The sequence below is a fragment of the Enhydra lutris genome, unplaced genomic scaffold (genome assembly GCF_002288905.1).
Source record: "Enhydra lutris kenyoni isolate GAN:26980312 unplaced genomic scaffold, ASM228890v2 scaffoldscaffold22, whole genome shotgun sequence".
Classification (NCBI taxonomy): Eukaryota; Metazoa; Chordata; class Mammalia; order Carnivora; family Mustelidae; genus Enhydra; species Enhydra lutris.
This window is the reverse complement of record NW_019154106.1, coordinates 14616450-14638212: the sequence shown is the minus strand read 5'-3', so window position 1 is coordinate 14638212 and position 21763 is coordinate 14616450. Positions and strand designations below refer to the sequence as shown.

The window sequence follows — 21763 nt, the reverse complement described above, 5'->3', positions numbered from 1 at the left end:
CAAAGCTTCCAATTAATTTTGGTATGCAAGAACAAGGATTTGCTCAATGTTACTTTAATCCTATAGTCCTATTGCATCCATTCATTTCCCTCATAACAGTGATGGCCCACAAACTCCATGATTAGTCCCTGACATTCATTCATGTCTCCCTCTTTTCTTTCTCAGAGTTGAATAGCCAATACACTTCTTCAAATTAACAGTGTGCCTCCTTTGATATTAATCATGTGCACCACACCTTTCTCATGGCTTTTTTCACCTCTGAATTTCTCAGAGTATAGATTAAGGGATCAAACATAGGAGCATTGATGTTGTAAAGTAGAGCAAAAATATTTTGTCCTTAGGAAGAGTAGTAGGTGGCCTAAGGTAGACATAGATTACAGTCCCAAAAAATAAGATGACCATAGTGATATGAGACCAACAGGTGGAGAGGGCTTTGCGTCTTCCCTCAGCTGAGAGATTTCTTGAAGTGAACAAAATCATTCCATAAGAAACAAAAAAGACAATAAAGGTTACTAAGGAAACCATACTTGAAAAGGCAACCACAAAGAACCTGGTGATGAAGTATCAGTACAAGCCATCGTTAGCAAACCTATCACAATAGTAGTGATCGATTTCGTTAGGACCACAGAAGGGCAAAGCAATCACAGTGAAAAACAGAGGAAAGGCATGGATGCCCCCACCAGCCCAAGCAGCTAAGACTTAGGAGATGGCACCTTGTCCTGCTCATGATAATCACGTAGTGTTTAGGAGTGTGAGGATCATTGACCAATCTTCTACTTATTGCAACAGATACTCATCTTTGTTTATGAGTTAGAAATAATATTAATGTTTCAGATATACCTAATTACTAAAACAAGTTGATTTATAGGTAGCTATTATCCAAGTAGACTGTGAATAATTAAAATGTGGAAATCACTTGACCAATTCAAATCTGATGCTAAGCAGAAGAGACATAGCAATAGAATTTAAGTAATTTCTCAGGATTGAAAAGTAACACACTATAAATGTTAAAAGACGGAAATCCTGTTTCAATATGGGACTGTCTTTCCTGGGAGAGCACTGATAGGGATGTCATGAAGGACCGTATGGAAAAACTGTTGATTCCTCCCCCAGAGCAAAAAACAGTATGCCAGTCGATGGGTTAACTGGCATTCTACCTGTCTTTTTGAGAATTCATGTAAGTAAAGAGGTACAGAACATTTAATATACACATGTATTCTAGGATTTGCTGATTCTAAAACATTTGAAATGGTTTGCTTTCAGTTTTACAAAAATGCAAATTCCTCATCAGGATTCCTGCTTGTTTTCTGAATCATCATTGGAATTTCACCTCCAATAGCACAAAACGCCAGCTTGTATTCTGAGGAAAGTTACCCCATGATCAGTGCTGTTAGGAGAGGTAAAAGGAAGAGGGAAAAGTCAGTTGAGGAGATTTGCTTTCATCAGACAACACAGTAATTCTGACAACTCCTCCCACAGAAAAACTGAAGGCACAATTGGTAAATAAATAACTTAAGGCAACCACTGAGCAAGGGGTTGAAACAGCAGCAACACAGAAAGGGGTAGAAACGCTGAGGCATCTCAAATCAACTGACCAGTGTGATCATTGAGCAAATGGCTTCATCACTTACGCTTCCTCTTCTTCATTTCACAACTAAGATATCATTACAAAATTCATAATTTTAGTGAGGAATACATGAGGTAATACAAAATAGCTAGTGACATGTATGGCTCAAAACTGTCATTTTTGTTTTATGGTCTTTCCTCACTGAGTGATTAGTTTAGGAACACAGATTGTCATGCGTGCACACACAATCAGTGGAAAAATAAAGGAAATGAAAAAGAACATTCATAACATGGGTTTAACAAGTATGATCATGATTAATTCCAACTCAAACAATTTGTACTGAAACTCTGTTAATATGTCAATCAACCGGTCTTAGACTGTTCCTTAACACTAATCACCAGTCTATTTTTTTTCCTTACAGAAAGTTATGCAAATGCTTGCTTTTTGGTATTTCTCAATACAAACTATGTGTACATTTGGATTATGCTATTTATGAAGGAAAAGAAACTGTCATATTTAAATCAAGGTTTCTCTCACACATTCAAACTTTCCTTAGTGTAACAGAATGTAGGGTGCTATAAACTTACCATGTTTGACTCAGATGAAAGTACTGTTTTAGGAAGGCAGATGTTTTGAAATATTAGAAACCTTTGTTATTGTACATGTTAAAGCATAAACTGGTCTTTTAAAAAATATTTCATTTATTTATTTGACACAGAGAGAGAGAGTGAGAGAGAGAACAAGAAGGAGAGGAACAGAGGGAGAGGGAGAAGCAGGCTCTCAGCAGAGCAGGGAGTCTGATACAGGACTCAATCCTAGGACCCTGGTACCATGACCTGAGCTTAAGCCAGACACTTTACCAACTGAGCCACACAGGCACCCAAACTGGTCTTTTTAAAATAGGAATATGGGGAATGCTTATATTGAAGAGTTGGGGAAACAATAAAATTCACTGCCTACCTGAAGATTGTTTATCTAACTCTACTGTTTTGTTCCACAAAAGGCAGAATTTTGCTTATAACAAATGTGTCATTGAAACTAAGGTATGCTAAAACTTTCTTAGAGTAATCAAATTCTCATATGCTGCAAAAGAAGTTAGATGCTTTAGAGTGAAATTATATGAAATAAATATTTTTTAAAAACCCACATAATTAGCCTACCACATGTGTAGTGGGACCCTTCCCAAACCAAGGTGACAAGGGTAATTCACTATCCATAAGGTCTGAGTGGCTGTCTGGTTAGATTTGGGACTGCATCAGGAAGCATTCTGTCCTCAGATACTCACTCTGCCAGTTTGTCTTTAGTACCAAACTCTGGAGTCATATGTGGAGAGAAACCTAGAATTCAAATAAATCCAGATGAATTCTCTGGAAATATATTCAACATGTCTTAAACTTTCTACAGTTTATAAGGGACATGGCTTCCAATAGTCACCAAGACTCAGTGGTGCAAGAAGTGGATCTTCATCCCTCAGGAAAGCAGCCTGAGAATTTCAAAAGCTGATTTAGCTGCTTAATGATAGCTCAGAAGGAAAAAAAAAGCAAAATGGTTTTCATATTCCTGCAAAACCTAATACGAGTATATAGGTCCTAGGAATCCTCCCTTTATTTTATGCATATGCCTGAAGACAATTTGGTTCAGAGGAACAGAATACAAACTTATATGACAATGTGAAAATCTATAGGTCTTTGAAATCTTTATGTAATTATAACCCCAAAGACATTTCTAGACAGGTCTTGGCCCAAGAATTGCAAAGCCATTGTCACATTAACGTGCTTGGTGCTCTTAGGTATAAACTTTCTGCAGTTGCCTCTATGGGAAAAAATTGGCCCCTTTTCCCTGAAGACCTCAAAAGGCTATAGAGTATGACTGCCCTGTGCTCCAGCTTTCTGAAGAATAGGAGGGAAATTGTAGCCTATAACAGCATCAGGTTAGTGCAGGAAAAGCTGAGATGAAGCAGGACAAGGAGCCAAGATGACTAGTTTCAGTCCTTTCTTAGGAAATTATTGAGATCTTTGGTGTGCAGGGCAGGTAGATAAATGAAATCAATGATTTGTGATATTTTATTGGTTTGATTTTAGCATTGATGAATGAGCTGCTGGAAAACAGTAGACAAAAAAAGAAGAAGAAAAAAGAAAGAAAGATATAAACAGCTCTTCTCCATAATTTGGGAGGGAGGAAATGCACAAATAATGTGGAAAAATCAGATAAAGGAGCCAAGTACAGCAAAGTCTTTAATGTGTTTCCCATCTGATTCTTTCTCTGTTCACTGACTAGTCACAGGTGGTTTAGACTCAGCCTCATCTATCTGCCTGCACTGAAGCCAGTCCAGGCTTTCTCTTCCACATGCCAATTCATGCGTGTGAGGTTTTCGCATGCAAGAAGGGTCAGGAAATCAAATTTTATAATATTTAATCTGTTTCAGATCAATCTACTCAGCCAAAGGATAACAAAAATCCTCTGAGAGATTGTTGGTGGGATTAAGCTCATTGTATTACTTAATGTTCATAATACTGCATATTTTGACACACGTATTATTAGCTTTACTATGTAGATAAAAACACAGAAGGTTTTAAAGGTTGAATTACTAGCTCAAATAGCCAGTAACAACTGGAGCAAGAAAATGCTTTATTCTAGTTTCCTGCTTCCTTTGGAGCTTTAAATGTTTAATAACCCTAAAGAATTGAGAGATTCTAGCACTTCTTCTTAAAGGACATGATAACCCAGTGATTTAGAGCTTCTCTACACCACAGTAATGTCCAGTGTTGACCAAGCTGTGCTCCAGAGCTAGCCTGCACCAATCCATGCCAGAAGACAGATGGTCATATCTCTATCTTTCTCCTGTACACACATGTGGAAAACCCTTAGAGAAGGATACCAGTTAATTCACATCCTCAACTGTTTAGTTCATCCCTTTCTGTATACTAGTTCTGCTGCATAGTTGTAATTATGGTGAAGTGCAAATCATCATTTTTTATGGACACTTTGTTTTTTTAGATATATTTATTTATTTAAGAAGGAGAGAGAGATAAAGAGCATGGTGGAAGGCTAGAAGGAGAAGGAAAGAAATTCGCTGACTTCACCCTGAGTGCTGAGTCCAGCAAGGGTGCTCTATCTCAGGAACCTGAGGTCACCAGGATTGAGTCCAATCCTGGATTCCGATGCTCAACCAACTCCACCACCTCCAAGGGGCTCCTCTTTGGGACACCCTCGTTCCACATGTTTAGAAAAATTTTCTTGTAATCCAAGGTCATGAAGATCTTATGTTTTACACCAACATTTTTTAACTTTTACATTTCATACACACACACACACACACACACACACACACACACATATATGAAATATGTAGCTGTAAGTCTGTATAGCTCTAAGTCCATTTTAAATAAATCTATATAGTTGTGATATATAGATTAAAGTTGTCTCTGCTTTTTTTGTTTTGATTTGTTTTGTGCAGTAAAGATGTTCAATATTCCCACCCTCATTTTTTGCAAAAAATATTTTTTTCACCACTGAATTGACTATAGACTTTTGCTGAGATTAGTGGACCATATATGTGTGGGTCTACGACTGGGCTCTCTATTCTGCTTTGTTGGTTTTCTCAGGTATCTTTATGAAAATACCACATCATTTTGAACACAGCAGTTTGGTAACATAGCTGGAAATCAGATCATGTAAGTTCTCCAAATTCTTTCTCTTTTAATGTTGTGGGACCTAATTTAGGGCCCTCATAATTCCATATGAGTTTTAAAGCTGTTTGGAAAAGGTTTGAATATGTTCCTATAATTATGCTTGAGAAGGTGTGAATCTGGAAATGCCTTTGGGGAGAAATCACTTCTTAATAATGTTGAGACATCTGTCACAAACAGTATTTCTTCTCTATATTAAGGTGTTTATATTCTCTTAAGAAACGTTTTGCTTTCAGAGTACATTTTCCTTTTATCTCTCTATATTTATTCTTTTTTTTTAAAGTATTTTTATTAACATAATGTACTATTATTCCCAGGAGTACCAGTCTGTGAATCGTCAGGCTTACACTTTCACAGCACTCACCATAGCACATACGCTCCCCAATGTCCATAACCCAACCACCCTCTCCATAAGCTACATTTATTCTTAATTATTTTAAAATTTTAAGACGTTACAAATGGATTTTTAAATTCAATTTCTGTTAGTTACTAGTACAAACTATGAAATTGAACTGTGTATATATTGATGTTATGTCTTGAAATTATGCTAAACTCACATTACAAAGTAGGAGAACTAAAATTGTCTGTACTCAGGGTCAAATGATTACCTACACAAAAGTTCTAATGTAATAGTGTTATACACACTTGCCTCCAAAGTAGTAATAAAAGAATTTTAATTATTATAGTTATGTAAAAAAGAGATCACTAGTTCAGTGTTGTAAATTGTAACAATATAGAGCATGGGTAAGAACTTCAAGGAAAATCATTAACTATTATAACCTAAAGGAATCTTGGTTCTGCCCTTAATTAGCATCTTGATCTTGTCAGGATCTTTAACTGCTCTGTCTTTCTATTGCATAATGTATAAAATAAGTATAAAAGCAATCGCAGGAATTATTTTACAGGTTTGTGGTGGGGATTAAATCAGCAAATGTCTGCAAACACATTCAGAGCCACTAAATATTCAATTTAATAAATATAGTTATCATTATTATTACCTTTAACCTAAGTCTCTGACACTGTTTTCTCATCTCACAATGCATGGAATAATGCCAGCCACAAAGGATATTATCAGTATTTCATGGGATCCTGTGCACAGAGCACTTGCTACTATGCCATAAATATAGCAATCAGTTATTAATACATACAGATCCATATCTATATCTATATCTATATCTATATCTATATCTATATCATCTATATATATAATAACATTATTGTATTTAGACAAATGCATTATGATTATTTATGGTCACTTTTGTATATGTTCTTTACAGAGCCCCCACCGATGCCCTGTAAGTCTTCTGCTAAGTATTATAAAGAACAGCCTAACTGGGGTTTCTTTCTCTGGCTTTTGTGCCCTGCCTAAACCTCACCCCACTTCATCCAAGACACAAGTAGACCCTTATTCCTGCTTCCTCATATTCTTCTTCAGTTTTCCATCGATAGTCTCAATTTCTGCCATCATTCCCCTGTTCCTAAGAAAAAAGGGAAAATTCCTTAACCTTGCATTCATAGCTTTTACATCAGAAACTACCCTCCCTTTTCATACTCACCCACCTGCCATTATGTGTAGGATCCACTACTTCATGTTAGGGTTAGTCACCTCAGATGATGACGTGTACACAGATGACCTCTTGCCTCTCTGTTTACAAAGTGCCCCTTGGCCACACTCAACAGAAACTTCATCAAGGAGATAATTTTAGTAATCAGTAAAACTTATTTTCTGTCTCAAAAAAACGTCATGAGATTCCACAACTCACTAAAATCTAGGTATTTTTTTTTATTTACTAGATTAAGAAGCTTAATAAATTCAATGTCACATTAAACAAAAGTTTTTTTTTTTTTCAGGTAATGCTATTAATCATAAGATGACATAATGGAGAATAAGAACAATGTGACAGAGTTTGTTCTACTGGGGCTCACAGAGAATCCAAAGATGCACAAAGTCATATTTGTTGTCTTTTTGGTCACCTACATCATCTCTCTGGTGGGAAATGTGCTTACTGTGGTCACTATCACTGCCAGCCCATTATCAGGTCCCCCATGTACTTTGTCCTTGCCGATCTGTCCTTCATTGATGCCTGTTATTCTTCTGTTAATACCCCTAAACTGATCATAGATTCACTCTGTAAGAAGAAGACCACCACATTCAATGCACGTATAACCCAAGTCTTTGGGGAACATTTCATTGGAAGTGCTGATGTCATCCTACTTACTCTGATGGCCTATGATCGCTATGTGACCATTTCTAAGGCATTGCACTACAAAACCATCATGAATTGGCAGGTTTGTGGCCTTCTAATGGGAGTGGTGTTCATGCAGCCATACAGATCCTCTTTATCATCCCTTTATCCTTCTGTGGCCTGAATATCATAGATCACTTTATGTGTGATCTGAACCCTTTGCTCAATCTTGCCTGCACTGATACACACACTCTAGGGTTCTTTGTTGCTGCCAACAGTGGTTTCATCTGTCTGTTAAACTTTCTCCTCTCGATGGTCTCCTATGTAGTCATTCCGTGTTCCCTAAAGAACCACAGCTTGGAGGCAAGGTGCAGAGCCCTCTCCACCTGTATCTCCCATATCACGGTGGTTGTCATGTTCTTTGTGCCCTGTGTATTTGTGTACATGAGACCTGCAGCTACTTTATCTATCAATAAAGCAGTCGCAGTGTTCTACACTATGATAACACCAATGTTAAACCCCTTAATCTATACTCTGAGAAATGACCAGATGAAAACTGCTATTAGGAAATTATGTAGTAGAAAAGTTATTTCAGGGGCACCTGGGCGGCTCAGTCATTAAGTGTCTGCCTTCAGCTCAGGTCATGATCCCAGGATCCTGGGATCAAGCCCCACATTGGGCTTCCTGCTCCGTGGGAGGCCTGCTTCTCCCTCCCCCACTCCCTCTACCTGTGTTCCCTCTCTCACTGTCTCTTTCTCTGTCAAATAAATAAAATCTTAAAAAAAAAGTTATTTCAAGTGAGAAATAAATATGCTTGACGCTCAACATCGATGCAATGGAAACAAAGGTCAAAAGGACATTTTGGATGGACTTAGCAAGGAATACTTACTGTATAAAGAAAATAGTAAGCTGCTAGGAATGACAGATTCTGCACTGAGTGGAAAAGGAGAGTGTGGAAGAAAGAAAAAGCCTAGTCACAGACTATGCTACATTATCTCTCTCTCTCTCTCTCTCTCGTGCACACACACACACACACACACATTCACTATCTATAATTATACATCAAGGATGATGTAACATGTTGCCTATAAAATTATGGTATTAAAGGGCATTAGGATTATAAAAGCAAAGAGCCATTTGACCTCTGAGGGGTAACAAAGGCTCTCTGAAGTTTTCAAATTTCCTTGTAGCCTAAAGTGTCATTTTGTAATGCTCATGTCAGCCATCTTAGGCTGCTAAACGTTCAGAAAAAAATGATGACTCAAATAAATGAACATCCTATTATTTAAGAGGAATTTCTATTTATAAAACAAAGTCACACTCCATAGAGTACTTGACTACCTGTCCAAAATATTTTCAACAAGGCACTATAATGTCTGGGGTATAAAAAATATTGATTGAGTGAATAATGTTATGAAGGAAGAGAGTTCTAGTCAGGAAAATGTAGAGAAAATCAATAGTACCAGAGACCAGGGACTTATTTCTTACATTTCACTGGTCTAGGCTCTGCCAATTCTAGCTAAATCTCTTTGAGAAAGTACAATTTTTTAAACTCTTACTTAAACTGTGTAATAAGAAAAAATTGAAACTGGGATCCTTAGTGTTGGAGAAAATAGCTTACCTTGATACTCTCCCTGCTCTCAGCAAGATGTCATCATCATATGAATTTGATCTGTTCATGTCATTTTTCTCTGTTAATTACTTACTTCTTGGTAAAATTTCATTATGAATTGTTGTTTTAAAAAATATATACTGCTATCTACACACAAAACAACTTCAGGGTAAATATATGCCATTCATTTATATTTGATCATATATCTCTCATTCATTCACCAATAGAAATTTCTTGAGCCCAACAAATGTATCAGACACACTGATGGTTGCTGGTCTTCAGAGCTGAGTCCAGAGGAACTAGGGTCTTGCCTTCAGAAAGTTTCAATCTACTGAGACACCCAGAGGGGAACAGAAAATGATAAGACCATGTTATAAATGGGCAGGTGGTGGCAGCACAGGGAGCAATGAAAGCCTGTTTGAGGGACACACGACAAAGACCAGGGGGTCAGGAAAATTTCCTACATGAAAGCATATCAGAAGGGGGCACAAAAATTGAAGGGGAATCATCAGAGTGAATAAGCACGTGTTCTTCTGAGAGGATTACTAGGAGAGGATGCATAACAAAAACCAGGGTGTGAAAAAGAAAAAATCTAATCGTTTCAATATGTTGTGGCTACTGGCTCATCTATTCATTCAATAATTATTATTGAGCTTCTACTGTGTGTAATAAGCCAGACACTGAGCTCTTAAAAGTCAAGTTAGTAAGACATGAAACGAGAAAGTTAGTGACTGGGAAGATCAAGAAGTGTTTCATATCTGTGATGGAGCTGAATGCCAAATACCATGGGGAACACATTGGAAGGGTTTTCATACCTTTTCATTGCCTGGAGCTCATTTCTCTTGGCAATGAACAATACGCCACTGTCTGATGTTGCAGTTTATCTAGCCTCACCTACTGAAGGACGTCTTGGCTGCTTCCAGTTGTATGGCCTATTGGGAGTAAAGATGCTGTTAAACATGCATGTGCAGGTTTTTTTTTATGGACATAAATGTTCAACTCCTTTGTGTAAAAATCAAGGAGTGGGATTGCTAAATTGTTTTAGTTCTGTAAAAGCTGACAAAGTGTCTTCCCAAATGACTGCACCGTTTTGCTTTCCCATCAGCAATAAATGAGAATTCCTGTTATTCCACATCCTCACCAGCATCTCTTGGTGATAGTGTCCCATATTTTGGCCTTTCTAATGGGTGAGTTGTTTAAAAAAAAAAAAAATCCTTTGAGTCATCTGCTTATCCAAAATGTGCAGATTAATTAATTCAAAAAGGCTCATGGAGTTGAAGCCAATTGGTCCAAACCTCACAATTAAAATATGACAGGTTCGGAATCTATGCCATGTTTGTCCTGTCATAGAGATATTGAGTCCCATCCATCACTGTGAATTCTGAGATCAAAAAAGTGTGCTCTGGTCAACTTATGACGAACTTTACATACAAAAGAGTTCTTACACAATGTTCGATTATTCCAAAAGCACAGGGTCATTACCCACAGTTTCTGAGGTATGAGCAATGGAGTCAGAATTGTCTGTTGGAAGGCTTTTTCCTTTTTTCTTCAGGCCTGAGGACTCACATTTTATAAGTATACCATTTACAGTTCAGAGAAACATGTGAATGCCAGTTTTGTGGGCGGGAAGGAGTGACATAACAGACATGTGTTCCCACATGATAAGGTAGCAAAGACAGAAAACAGAAAACCATCTCCAAAGAGACTGGAAAGCTGCTAAGGGAAGAAGAACTAGAAGGAATAAGTTTAAAAATGGGGTATAAACTCAGCTGAGGTGAGTGATAACTACATATGTTGTGAGAATTGTCACTCTTTGGTTCAGGATGGAACTGATGATCCAATTTTTATCACACTGACAGGTACTGCTGGGACATAATGAATCCATAAGCTTTGGTCAGAGATTATGGAATCTCAAGGACACCCCAGTTTATCTCTTGATTCATTTGTGAAGCCACATACTTCACAATTTCCAAAAGAAAATATTATCTTTTTTTCTTACTGTACTGTTTTAGAGGTTTATCACATTGTATTATTGGCAGTTTGTTCCTCTGTAGTAAGAATAGTGTGTCACTGTATGGCTCTACCATATTTTGTATATTTATTCTAGCCGATGGGCATTGGAATTTTGTCCAGTTAATGGCCCTAGTGAATGATGAAATGTGAACATTCATGTACAAGCCTTCTTGTGGACATAGATTATTATTTCTCTTCGACTGATACCTAAGAGTTGAATTGCTGACTTATACATCAAGTGTATTTTATTTTAATTTTTCCAAAAGATTTTATTTATTTATTTGACAGAGAGAGACAGAGCAAGAGAGGAACACAAGCAGGAAGAGTGGTAAAAGGAGAAGCAGGCTTCCCACAGAGCAGGAGCCCGATGCAGGGCTTGATCCCAGGAGTCAGACCTGAGCCAAAGGCAGATGCTTAACCAACAGAGCCACCCATGCGCCCCATGTTACATGTATTTTAACATATCAAGAAATTGTCAAGTGTTGCCAAAGTGGTAGTGCTATGTTATATTTCCACCAGCAATGTGTGAGAGTTTCTGTTTCCCTACAACATCACCCAAAACTGGCATTATCAGTCTTTTTAAATCTAGCATAGAGTTGTTCAAAATATTCTCTTATGAGTCATACTTTCTGTAGGGTCCATAAAAATAGTATTTTAATGTATATAACTATGTATGTGTGTATGCATATATATATTATGCATATGTCATATATACAATATAGAATTATATATATATATATATATATATATATACACACACTTCAATAACTGATATATTCACAGCATAGTAGAAAGTGTTCCCGACACAGGATCCCATTGAATACTGATAACATCCTGTGTGGTTGGTATTATTCCATCCATTTTAAGATGACTTAGAGACATTTTTAGAGACTTAGGTTGATGGTAATGATAAGAATAACTATATTTACCAAATTGAATATTTAGTGGTTCTGTATTTTTGCAGACATTTGCTGATTTAATCCCCACCACAAACCTGTAAGATAATTCTTGCTATTGATTTTATACTTAGTTTATACATAATGTAATATAAACATAGAGAAGTTAAGGATCCTGCCAAGATCAAGATGTTAATTAAGGGCAGAACCAAGATTATTTCAGATTATAATAGTTAATGATTTTCCTCCAGATTCTTATCCATGCCCTATATTGCTATACTTAACAACACTGAGCTAGTAATCTCTTTTTTATATAAACATAATAATTATAATTGCTTTAATACTACTTTGGATGCAAGTGTATATAACACTATTACATTAGCAGACTTGCACACAGACACACACACACACACACACACACACATCATTTGAATGTGAGTACAGACAATTTTAGTTCTCCTACTTTGTAATGTGAGTCTAGCATAATTTCAAGAAATAAGATCAATATATACATAGTTCAATTTCATAGTTTGTACTAGTAACTAACAAATAGAAATTGGATTTTAAAAATTCATTGTAGACACTGGCACCCAGATATTTGGGTCTAGTACCGAAAGTCATTTGCACAATTTGAATTGCTGCTCTTAGGGTCTTCTCTTCATTCACCTGGGACTATCTGAGGGCCCTGTGAGGAGAGGTGACAAGATTGTGGAGAAGTAGGTGGCGCTGTTTCAATCGGTCCCCTAAAGTGAGCTGATTATTTACCAAAGAACTCTGATCACCTATAAAATCAGCCTGAGATAAGAATTATACACTTCTGGATCTCTACAGGGCCAGAAGATGCCCGTGGACAGAAGTGTTCCAGAGTGCACCTTGCCTGTGCCATGACTGATACATTCAGCTACATCTCCCCTCAACCATCGCTCACCAAAATGATTAGGAGGAGGAATGCCCAACAGAGCAAAAATTCAGAGACTGTGCCCTCTCCGTCAGAGCTATTGGGTATGGACGTAAACAGTATGTTGGAAAGGGAATTCAAGCTAATAATTATCCAGAAAATGGCTAGGTAGGAGAAAGCATTTAATAACAAAATGGAATTGATTAGGGCAGGAATGAAAGCCACAAGGGATGATGTTAACAATGCTCTCATTGAGTTCCAATCTAATCTAAATTCTCTAACAGCTAGGGTTACTGAAGCAGAAGATAGAATTAGTGATCTAGAGGACAAACCAATAGAGAAAAAGATCAGGAGGAAGACTGGAACAAACAGCTTAGAAGCCATGAAAACAGAATTAGGGAAATAAATGATGCCATGAAATGTTCCAACATCAAGAATTATTGGAATCCCTGAGAGGGAGGAGAAAGGAAGAAGACTAGAGGATATAGTTGAACAAATTCCCCATGAAAATTTTCCCAATCTGGTAAATGGAACCAGCATTCGTGTCCTAGAGGCAGAAAGTTCTCCCCCCCAAGATAGTAGAATCTAGAAAGACCTCAAGACATCTGATTGTGAAAATGATGAATCATAATTTTAGACAGGAGCTCTTGAAAGCAGCCAGGGGGAAGAGATTCCTTATGTACAGAGGGAAGCCCATCACAATAACATCAGACCTGTCCACAGAAACATGGCAAGCCAGAAAGGGCTGGCAAGATGTATTCAGGGCACCAAATGAGAAGAACATGCAGCCAAGAAAACTTTATCCAGCAAAACTGACATTCAAAATGGATGGAGAGATAAAGAGCTTCCAAGACTGGAAAGGTTTAAAAGAGTATGTGACCACCAAGCCTGCACTACAAGAAATATTAAGGGGGGTTCTATAAAAAAGGAAAAATCCCAAGAATATCATTGAACAGAAATTTATGGAGACAATCTATAGAAAAAAGACTTCACAGGTAACACTACATCAATAAAAATGTATCTCTCAATAATCACTCTCAACGTAAGTGGCCTTAATGAGCCCAAGAAACGGGATGGGGTTGCAGATTGAATAAAATGACAGGACCCATCCATATGTTGTCTACAAGAACCTATTTTGAACCTAAGGATACATGCAGACTGAAAGTGAAGGGATGGAGAAGCATCTTTCATGCCACTGGGCCTCAAAAGAAAGCTGGGGTAGCGATTTCCATATCAGATAAATTAGATTTTAAACTAAAACTGTAGTCAGAGATACGGGACACTACATAATTCTTAAAGGGTCTATCCACCGCATTGAATGACACATTGGGTCTATCCACCGCATTGAATGACACATTGGATGAGATGGACCTTATAGATATATACAGAACATTCTGCCCTCAAACAAGAGAATGCTCATTCTTCTCAAGTGCACATGGAACCTTCTCCAGAATAGACCACATACTAGGTCATAAATCAGGGCTCAACTGATACCAAAAGATTGAGATTATTCCCTGCATATTCTCAGATCACAATGCTTTGAAACTGGAGCTCAACCACAAGAAAACGTTTGGAAGGAATTCAAACACCTGGAAGCTAAAGGCCACCTTGCTTAAGAATGCTTGGATCCACCAGGAAATCAAAGAAGATCTTAAACAATTCATGGAAACCAAATGAGAATGAAGACACTTTGGTCCAAAACCTATGGAATACAGCAAAGGCGGTCCTAGGGGGGAAATACATAGCCACCTGAGCCTCCCTCAAAAAAAGTTGAAAACTCCCGAATACACCAGCTGTCTTTATACCTTAAAGAAATGGAGAATCAACGACGAATTAAGCCAACTCCACACATAAGAAGGGAAATAAGATTAGAGCAGAGATCGATGAGGTATAAACTAGATATACAGTAGAACACATCAATGAAACTAGAAGCTGGTTTCTTGAAGGAATCAATATGATTGATAAAGCATTGGCCAAACTAATCCAAAAGAAAAGAGAGAAGGCCCAAATTAATAAAATTATGAATGAAAAGGGAGAGATCACAACTAACACCAAGGAAATAGAAACAATCATCAGAAGTTATTATCAACAGTTATATGCCAATAAGTTAAGCAACCTAGATGAAATGGATGCATTCCTGGAAAACTATAAACTTCCAAAATTGAAGCAGGAAGAAATTGACAACCTGAATAGACTGATATCTAGAAATGAGATTGAAGCAGTGATCAAATGAGTGCTGTGAAGTGTGTAAACCTGGCAATTAACAGACCTGTACCCCTGGGTATAAAATATATATTATAAGCTTATTTAAAAAAACAAAAACAAAAACAAAAACAAAAAAAAACCTCCCCAAAAAACCAGAGCCCAGGACCTGACGGATTCCCTGGGGAATTCTACCAAACATTCAAAGAAGAAATAACACCTATTCTCCTGAAGCTGTTTCAAAAAATTGAAGCAGAAGGAATACTTCCAGACTCTTTTAATGAAGTCAGCATGACCCTAATCCCCAAACCAGGCAAAGACCCCACCAAGAGGGAGAATTCCGACCAATGATAATGACTGTGGATGAATATGGATGCTAAGATTCTGATGAATACGGATGCTAAGATTCTCAAGATCCTAGCTAATAGGATCCAACAGTACATTGTCCACCATGACCAGGTGGGATTTATCCCTGGGATGCAAGGGTGGTTCAACATTCACAAATCAATGTGATAGAACAAATCAATAAGAGAAGAGAGAAGAATCACATGGTCCTCTCAATTGATGCAGAAAAAGCATTTGACAACATCCAGCATCCGTTCTTGATTTTAATGCTTCGAAGTATAGGGATAGAGGGAATATTCCTCAACCTCATAAAATCTATCTACGAAAAACCCACAGTGAATATCATCCTCAATGGGAAAAAACTGGCAGCCTTCCCTTTGAGATCAGGAACAAGACAAGGATGCCCACTCTCACCACTCTTGTTTTACATAGTATTAGAAGTCCTACCAACAGCGATCAGACAACAAAGAGAAATAAAAGGTATTCAAATTGACAATGAAGAAGCCAAACTCTCTCTCTTCACAGATGACATGATATTTTATAAGGAAAACCCAAAAGACTCCACCCCCAAACTACTAGAACTCATTCAGCAATTCAGTAACGTGGCAGGATACAAAATCAATGTACAGAAACCAGTTGCTTTCTTATACACTAACAATGAAAATATAGCAAGGGAAATTAGAGAATCAATTCCATTGACTATAGCACCAGGAACCATAAAATACCTGGGAATAAACCTATCCAAAGAGGTAAAGGACCTGTACTCGAGGAACTACAGAACACCCATGAAAGAAATCGAAGAAGACACAAAAAGATGGAAGACCATTCCATGCTCATGGATCAGAAAAATAAGCGTTGTTAAAATGTCTATACTGCCTAGAGCAACCTATAGTTTCAATGTCATTCCGATCAAAATTCCACGAGCATTTTTGAAAGAGCTGGAGCAAACAATCCTAAAATTTATATGGAATCCAAAGAGACCCCGGATTGCTAAGGAAATGTTGAAAAAGGAAAACAAAACTGGGGGTATCACATTGCCTGATTGCAAGCTTTACTAAAAAGCGGTGATCACCAAGACAGCATGGTACTGGCATAAAAACAGACACATAGACCAGTGGAACAGAGTAGAGAGCCCAGATATGGACCCTCAAATCTATGGTCAAATAATCTTCGACAAAGCAGGAAAAAATATCCAGTGGAAAAAGACAGTCTCTTCAATAAATGGTGCTGGGAAATTTGGACAGCTATGTGTTGAAGAATGAAACTCGACCATTCTCTTACACCATACACAAAGATCAACTTGAAATGGATGAAATACCTCAACGTGAGGCAGGAATCCATCAGAATCCTAGAGGAGAACATAGGCAGTAATCTCTTTGATATCTGCCACAGCAACTTCTTGCAAGATATGTCTCCAAAGGCAAAGGAAACAAAAATGAAAATGAATTTTGGGGACTTCATCAAGATCAAAAGATTTTTGCACAGCAAAGGAAACAGTCAACAAAACAAAGAGGCAACCCATGGAATGGGAGAAGACATTCACAAACAACAATGCAGACAAAGGGCTGATATTCAGGATCTATAAAGAACTCCTCAAACTCAACACACACAAAACAGATAATCATGTCAGAAAATGGACAGAAGACATGATCAGACACTTCTCCAATGAAGACATACAAATGGCTATCAGACACATGAAAAAATGTTCATCATCACTAGCCATCAGGGAGATTCAAATTAAAACCACATTGAGATACCACCTTACACCAGTTAGGATGGCCAAAATCAGCAAGACAGGAAATAACATGTGTTGGAGAGGATGTGGAGAAAGGGGAACCCTCATACACTGTTGGTGGGAATGCAAGTTGGTGCAGCCACTTTGGAGAACAGTGTGGAGATTCCTCAAGTAATTAAAAATAGAGCTTCCCTATGACCCTGCAATTGCAATACTGGGTATTTACCCCAAAGATCCGGATGTAGTGGGGTGCATGGGTGGCTTAGTGGTTTAAAGCCTTTGCCTTTTCTCAGGTCATGATCCCGGGGTCCTGGGATCGAGTCCCGCATCGGGCTCTCTACTCACTGGGGAGCCTGTTTCTCTCTCTCTCTCTGCCTGCCTTTCTGCCTACTTGTGATCTCTGTCAAGTATATAAATAAAATATTTTTTAAAAAAGATACAGTTGTAGTGAAAAGAAAGGCCAACTATACCCCAATGTTACCCCAATGTTCATAGCACCAATGGCCACAGTAGCCAAACTGTGGATGAACCAAGAAGCCCTTCAATGGACGAATGGATAAGGAAGATGTGATACATACATACTTTGGAGTATTATGCCTCCATCAGAAAGGATGAATACCCAACTTTTGCATCAACATGGACGGTACTGGAAGAGATTATAATGAGTGAAATAAGTCAAGCACAGAGAGTCAATTATCATGTGATTTTGCTTATTTGTGGAGCATAAGAAATAACACAGAGAACATGGGGAGATGGAAAGGAGAAGGGAGTTGAGGAAAATTGGAGGGGGAGATGAACCATGAGAGACTGTGGACTCTGAAAAAGAATCTGAGGGTTTTGGAGTGGCGGGGAGTGGTTGGTTGTATGAGCTTGGTGGTGGGTATTATGGAGGGCATGTATTGCATGGAGCATAGGGTGTGGTGCATAAACAATGAATTCTGGAACACTGAGAAGAAATTTTAAAAATAAAGAAATAAAAAGATAAATAAAAAACCATTTGTAATGTCTTAAAATTATAAAATAATTAAGAATAAATGTAGCAAGATATAAGGAAAACATGTACTCTGAGAGTAAAACATTTGTTGAGAGAATATAAACACCTTAATAAGTAGAAGAAATACTGTTTGTGGACAGATGTCTCAACATTATTAAGAGATGACTTCTCCCCAGAGGCATTTCCAGATTCACAGTTTCTCAAGCATAATTACAGGAATGTATTGAACTTTTCCAAACATCTTTAAAACTCATATGGTAATACAAGGGTCCTAAATTAGGTTCCACAGCATTAAAAGAAAGAATTTGAAGAACTTACATGATCTGATTTCCAGCTATGTTACCAAACTGCTGTGTTCAAAATGATGTGGTATTTTCATAAAGATACCTGAGAATACCAACAAAGCAGAATAGAGAGCCCAGTAGTAGACCCACACATATATGGTGAACGAATCTCAGCAAAGTCTATAGTCAACTGAGTGGTGAAAAAATAGTTTTTACAAAAAATGAAGGTGGAAATATTGGGCATCATTGCTGCACAAAGCAAACAAAACAAAGAAAGCAAATCAAACTTTTATCTATATATCACAACAGTAGAGATTAATTTAAAATGGACTTAGAGCTATCTGTGGAATGTAAAAGTTAAAAAAAAAATGTTGGTGTAAAACATAGGAGAAGATCTTCATGACCTTGGATTAAAAGAAAAATTTTCTAAACACGTGGAATGAAAGTGTCCCAAAGAGGGGTACCTTGGTGGTGGTGAAGTTGGTTAAGCATCGGAATGCAGGTTTGGGCTCAGGTGGTGACCTCAGTGTCCTGAGGTAGAGCACCCTTGCTAAACTCAGCACTCGGGGTGCAGTGAGTTAGAGAATTTCTTGCCCTCTCCTTCTGCCCTTCCAATACAATTATCTCGCTCTCTCTCCTTCTAAAATAAATAAATATATCTAAAAAATGTGTCCATAAAAAATGATATTTTTTACTTCACTAAAATTTTAATTATGAAGCAGAACTAGTATACAGAAAAGGATGAACTAAACAGTTGAGAGGATGTCAATTAACTGTTATTCTTCTCTAAGGGTTTTCCACATGTGTGCACAGGAGAAGGTTAGAGATATGACCAGCAGTCTCCTGAGGTGGATCTGTGCAGACTAGCTCTGGAGCACAGCTTGGTCAACACTGGACACAATGCTGGTGTAGACAAGCTCTAAATCATTGGGTTAACATGTCCTTTAAGATGAAGTGCTAGAATCCCTCATTTCCTCAGGGTTATCAAACAGTTAAAGTTCCAAAGGGAGCAGGAAACCAGAATAAAGCATTTTCTTGCTTCAAGTGCTTACTGGCTACCTGAACTAGTTATTCAAACGTTTGAACCTTCTGTGTTTTTATCTACATAGTAAAGCTAATAATATGTGTGTCAAAGTATGCATTATCATGAACAATAAGTAATATAATGAGCTTAATCCAACCAACAATTTCTCAGCAAATTTTTGTTATCCTTTGGCTAAGTAGAATGATCTGAAACAGATTAAATATTATAAAATTTGATATCCTGACCCTTCTTGCATGTGAAAGCATCACATGCATGGGTTGGCATGTGGGAGAGAGAGAGACTGACTGGCTTCGGTGCAGGCAGATGAGACTGAGTCTAAACCACCTGTGACTAGCCAGTGAGCAGAGAAGGAACCAAATGGGAAACACATTAAAGGTTTTGCTGTACTTGGCTTCTTTCCTCTGATCTTTCCACATTATTTTTGCATTTCCTCCCTTCCAAATTATGGAGAAGAGTTGTTTCTTTCTTTCTTTTTTCTTTTCTTTTCCTTTCCTTTTCTTTTTTTTTCCTACCATTTTCCAACATCTTATGCATCAATGCTAACATCATATAAATTATAATACCACAAATCACTGATTTCATTTATCTACCTACCCTGACACCAAAGATCTTTATAATTTCAAAAAAAGAACAACAAAAACAAAAAGGACTGTCAGTGGCTGTCTTTGGTGCTCCTTGTCCTACCTCATTACTGATTTCCTGAAAACAAACCTGATACTATTATTACTACAATTTCCCTTCTATCCTTCAGAACACTGGAAGAGCACATGGCAGCCACACTATAGCTTTGGGGGCCTTCAGGGAAAAAGGGCCAATTTTTTGTCCCCATATAAGCATCTGTGGAACATTTATACCCAAGAGCACGAAGCACATTTATGTGATGATACCTTTGCAACACTTGGTCAAAGACCTGTCTAGAAATGCCTTTGGGAATATAATTACATAAAGATTTCAAAAACCTATTAATTCTCACATTGCCACATGTTTGTATTCTGTTCCTCTGAACCAAATTGTCTTCAAGAATAAGCCTAAAATAAAGGGATGATTCCTAGGACCTATATACTCGTGTTAGTTTTGCAGGAAAATATATAACCCATTTTGCTTATTTTCTTCTTGAGCTATCATTAAGTAGCTAAATCAGCTTTTGAAACTCCCAGGCTGCTTCCCTGAGGGATGAAGATCTACTTCTTGCTTCAAAGAGTCTTAGTGAATATTGGAAGTACACTTCTCTTGTAAATTGTAGAAGGTTTAAGATTTGTTGAAATTTTCAAAATATTTGCAGAGAATTCATGTGGGTATGTTTGAATTCCAGGTTTGTAACTCTCTGCAGTGGATTCCAGGTTTTGGTACTAGGGATAAACGGGCAGAGTAAGTATCTGAGAATGAAATGCTTCCTGATGCAGCCCCAAATCTAACCAGACAGTCACTCAGATCTTATGGTTAGTCAATTACCTTTGTCACCTTGGTTTGTGAAGGGTCCCACCATACATGTGCTAGAATAACTGCGTGCTCTTTATTTTACTTCTATACAATTTCATTCTAAAGCATATAGCCTCTCTTGAAGCATACGACAATTTGATTACTATAAAAATGTTTCAGCACACTTGAATTTTCATGACACATTAGCTATAAGCAAAATTCTGCCTTTTGTGGAGCAAAAGAGTAGAGTTAGATAAGCCATCTTCAAGTAGGCAGTGAATTTCATTGTTTCCTCAACTCTTGAATAAAGGCTGTCTTCCATTTTCTGATTTAAGAAACAGTCAAGTTTATGCTTGAATGTGTACTATAACAGAATTTTTTATATTTCAAAACATCTGCCTTCCTAAAACAGAGTAGTTTCATCCAAGTCAACCATGGTAAGTTTATAATACCCTACATTCTGTTATACTCAGGGAAAGTTTGAATGTGTAGTAGATACTTTTATCTAAATATGACAGGTTCTATTCATTCATAAACAGCAAAATCCAAAGGTACACATAATTTTTATTCAATGATATCAAAAGTAAGCATTTGCATACCTTTTTGTAGAGAAAAAAATTAGAATAGTGATTAACATTAAGAAACAAGTTAAGATAACCAACCGATTATAATATTAACAGAATTTCATTAACAGATTGTTTAGAGTTTATCATGATCATACTTGGTAAACCCATATTATTTATGCTCTTTTTAAAATTTTCTTTATTTTTCCCTTGATTCTGTGTGTGTGTGCATGACAATCTGTGGTCCTAAAGAAGTCACTCAGAGAAGAAAGACTGTAAAAGAAAAATGACAGTTTTGAACCACACATGTCACTG

General features: G+C 37.4%; 1 protein-coding gene and 1 pseudogene across 1 annotated transcript; one reads left to right on the top strand and one right to left on the bottom strand.

Annotated features, from left to right (window-relative positions):
- Nucleotides 1-220: 220 nt before the first annotated feature.
- On the bottom strand, nucleotides 221-6823 carry LOC111149889 (annotated as a pseudogene).
- Nucleotides 6824-7135: 312 nt separating this feature from the next.
- LOC111149888 (olfactory receptor 4C46-like) lies at nucleotides 7136-12851 on the top strand. Its single transcript, XM_022507186.1, is given in 4 exon segments — nucleotides 7136-7295; nucleotides 7298-7570; nucleotides 7573-8039; nucleotides 12795-12851. Coding segments are annotated over 4 exon segments (957 nt in total).
- The last annotated feature ends 8912 nt before the right edge of the window (nucleotides 12852-21763 follow it).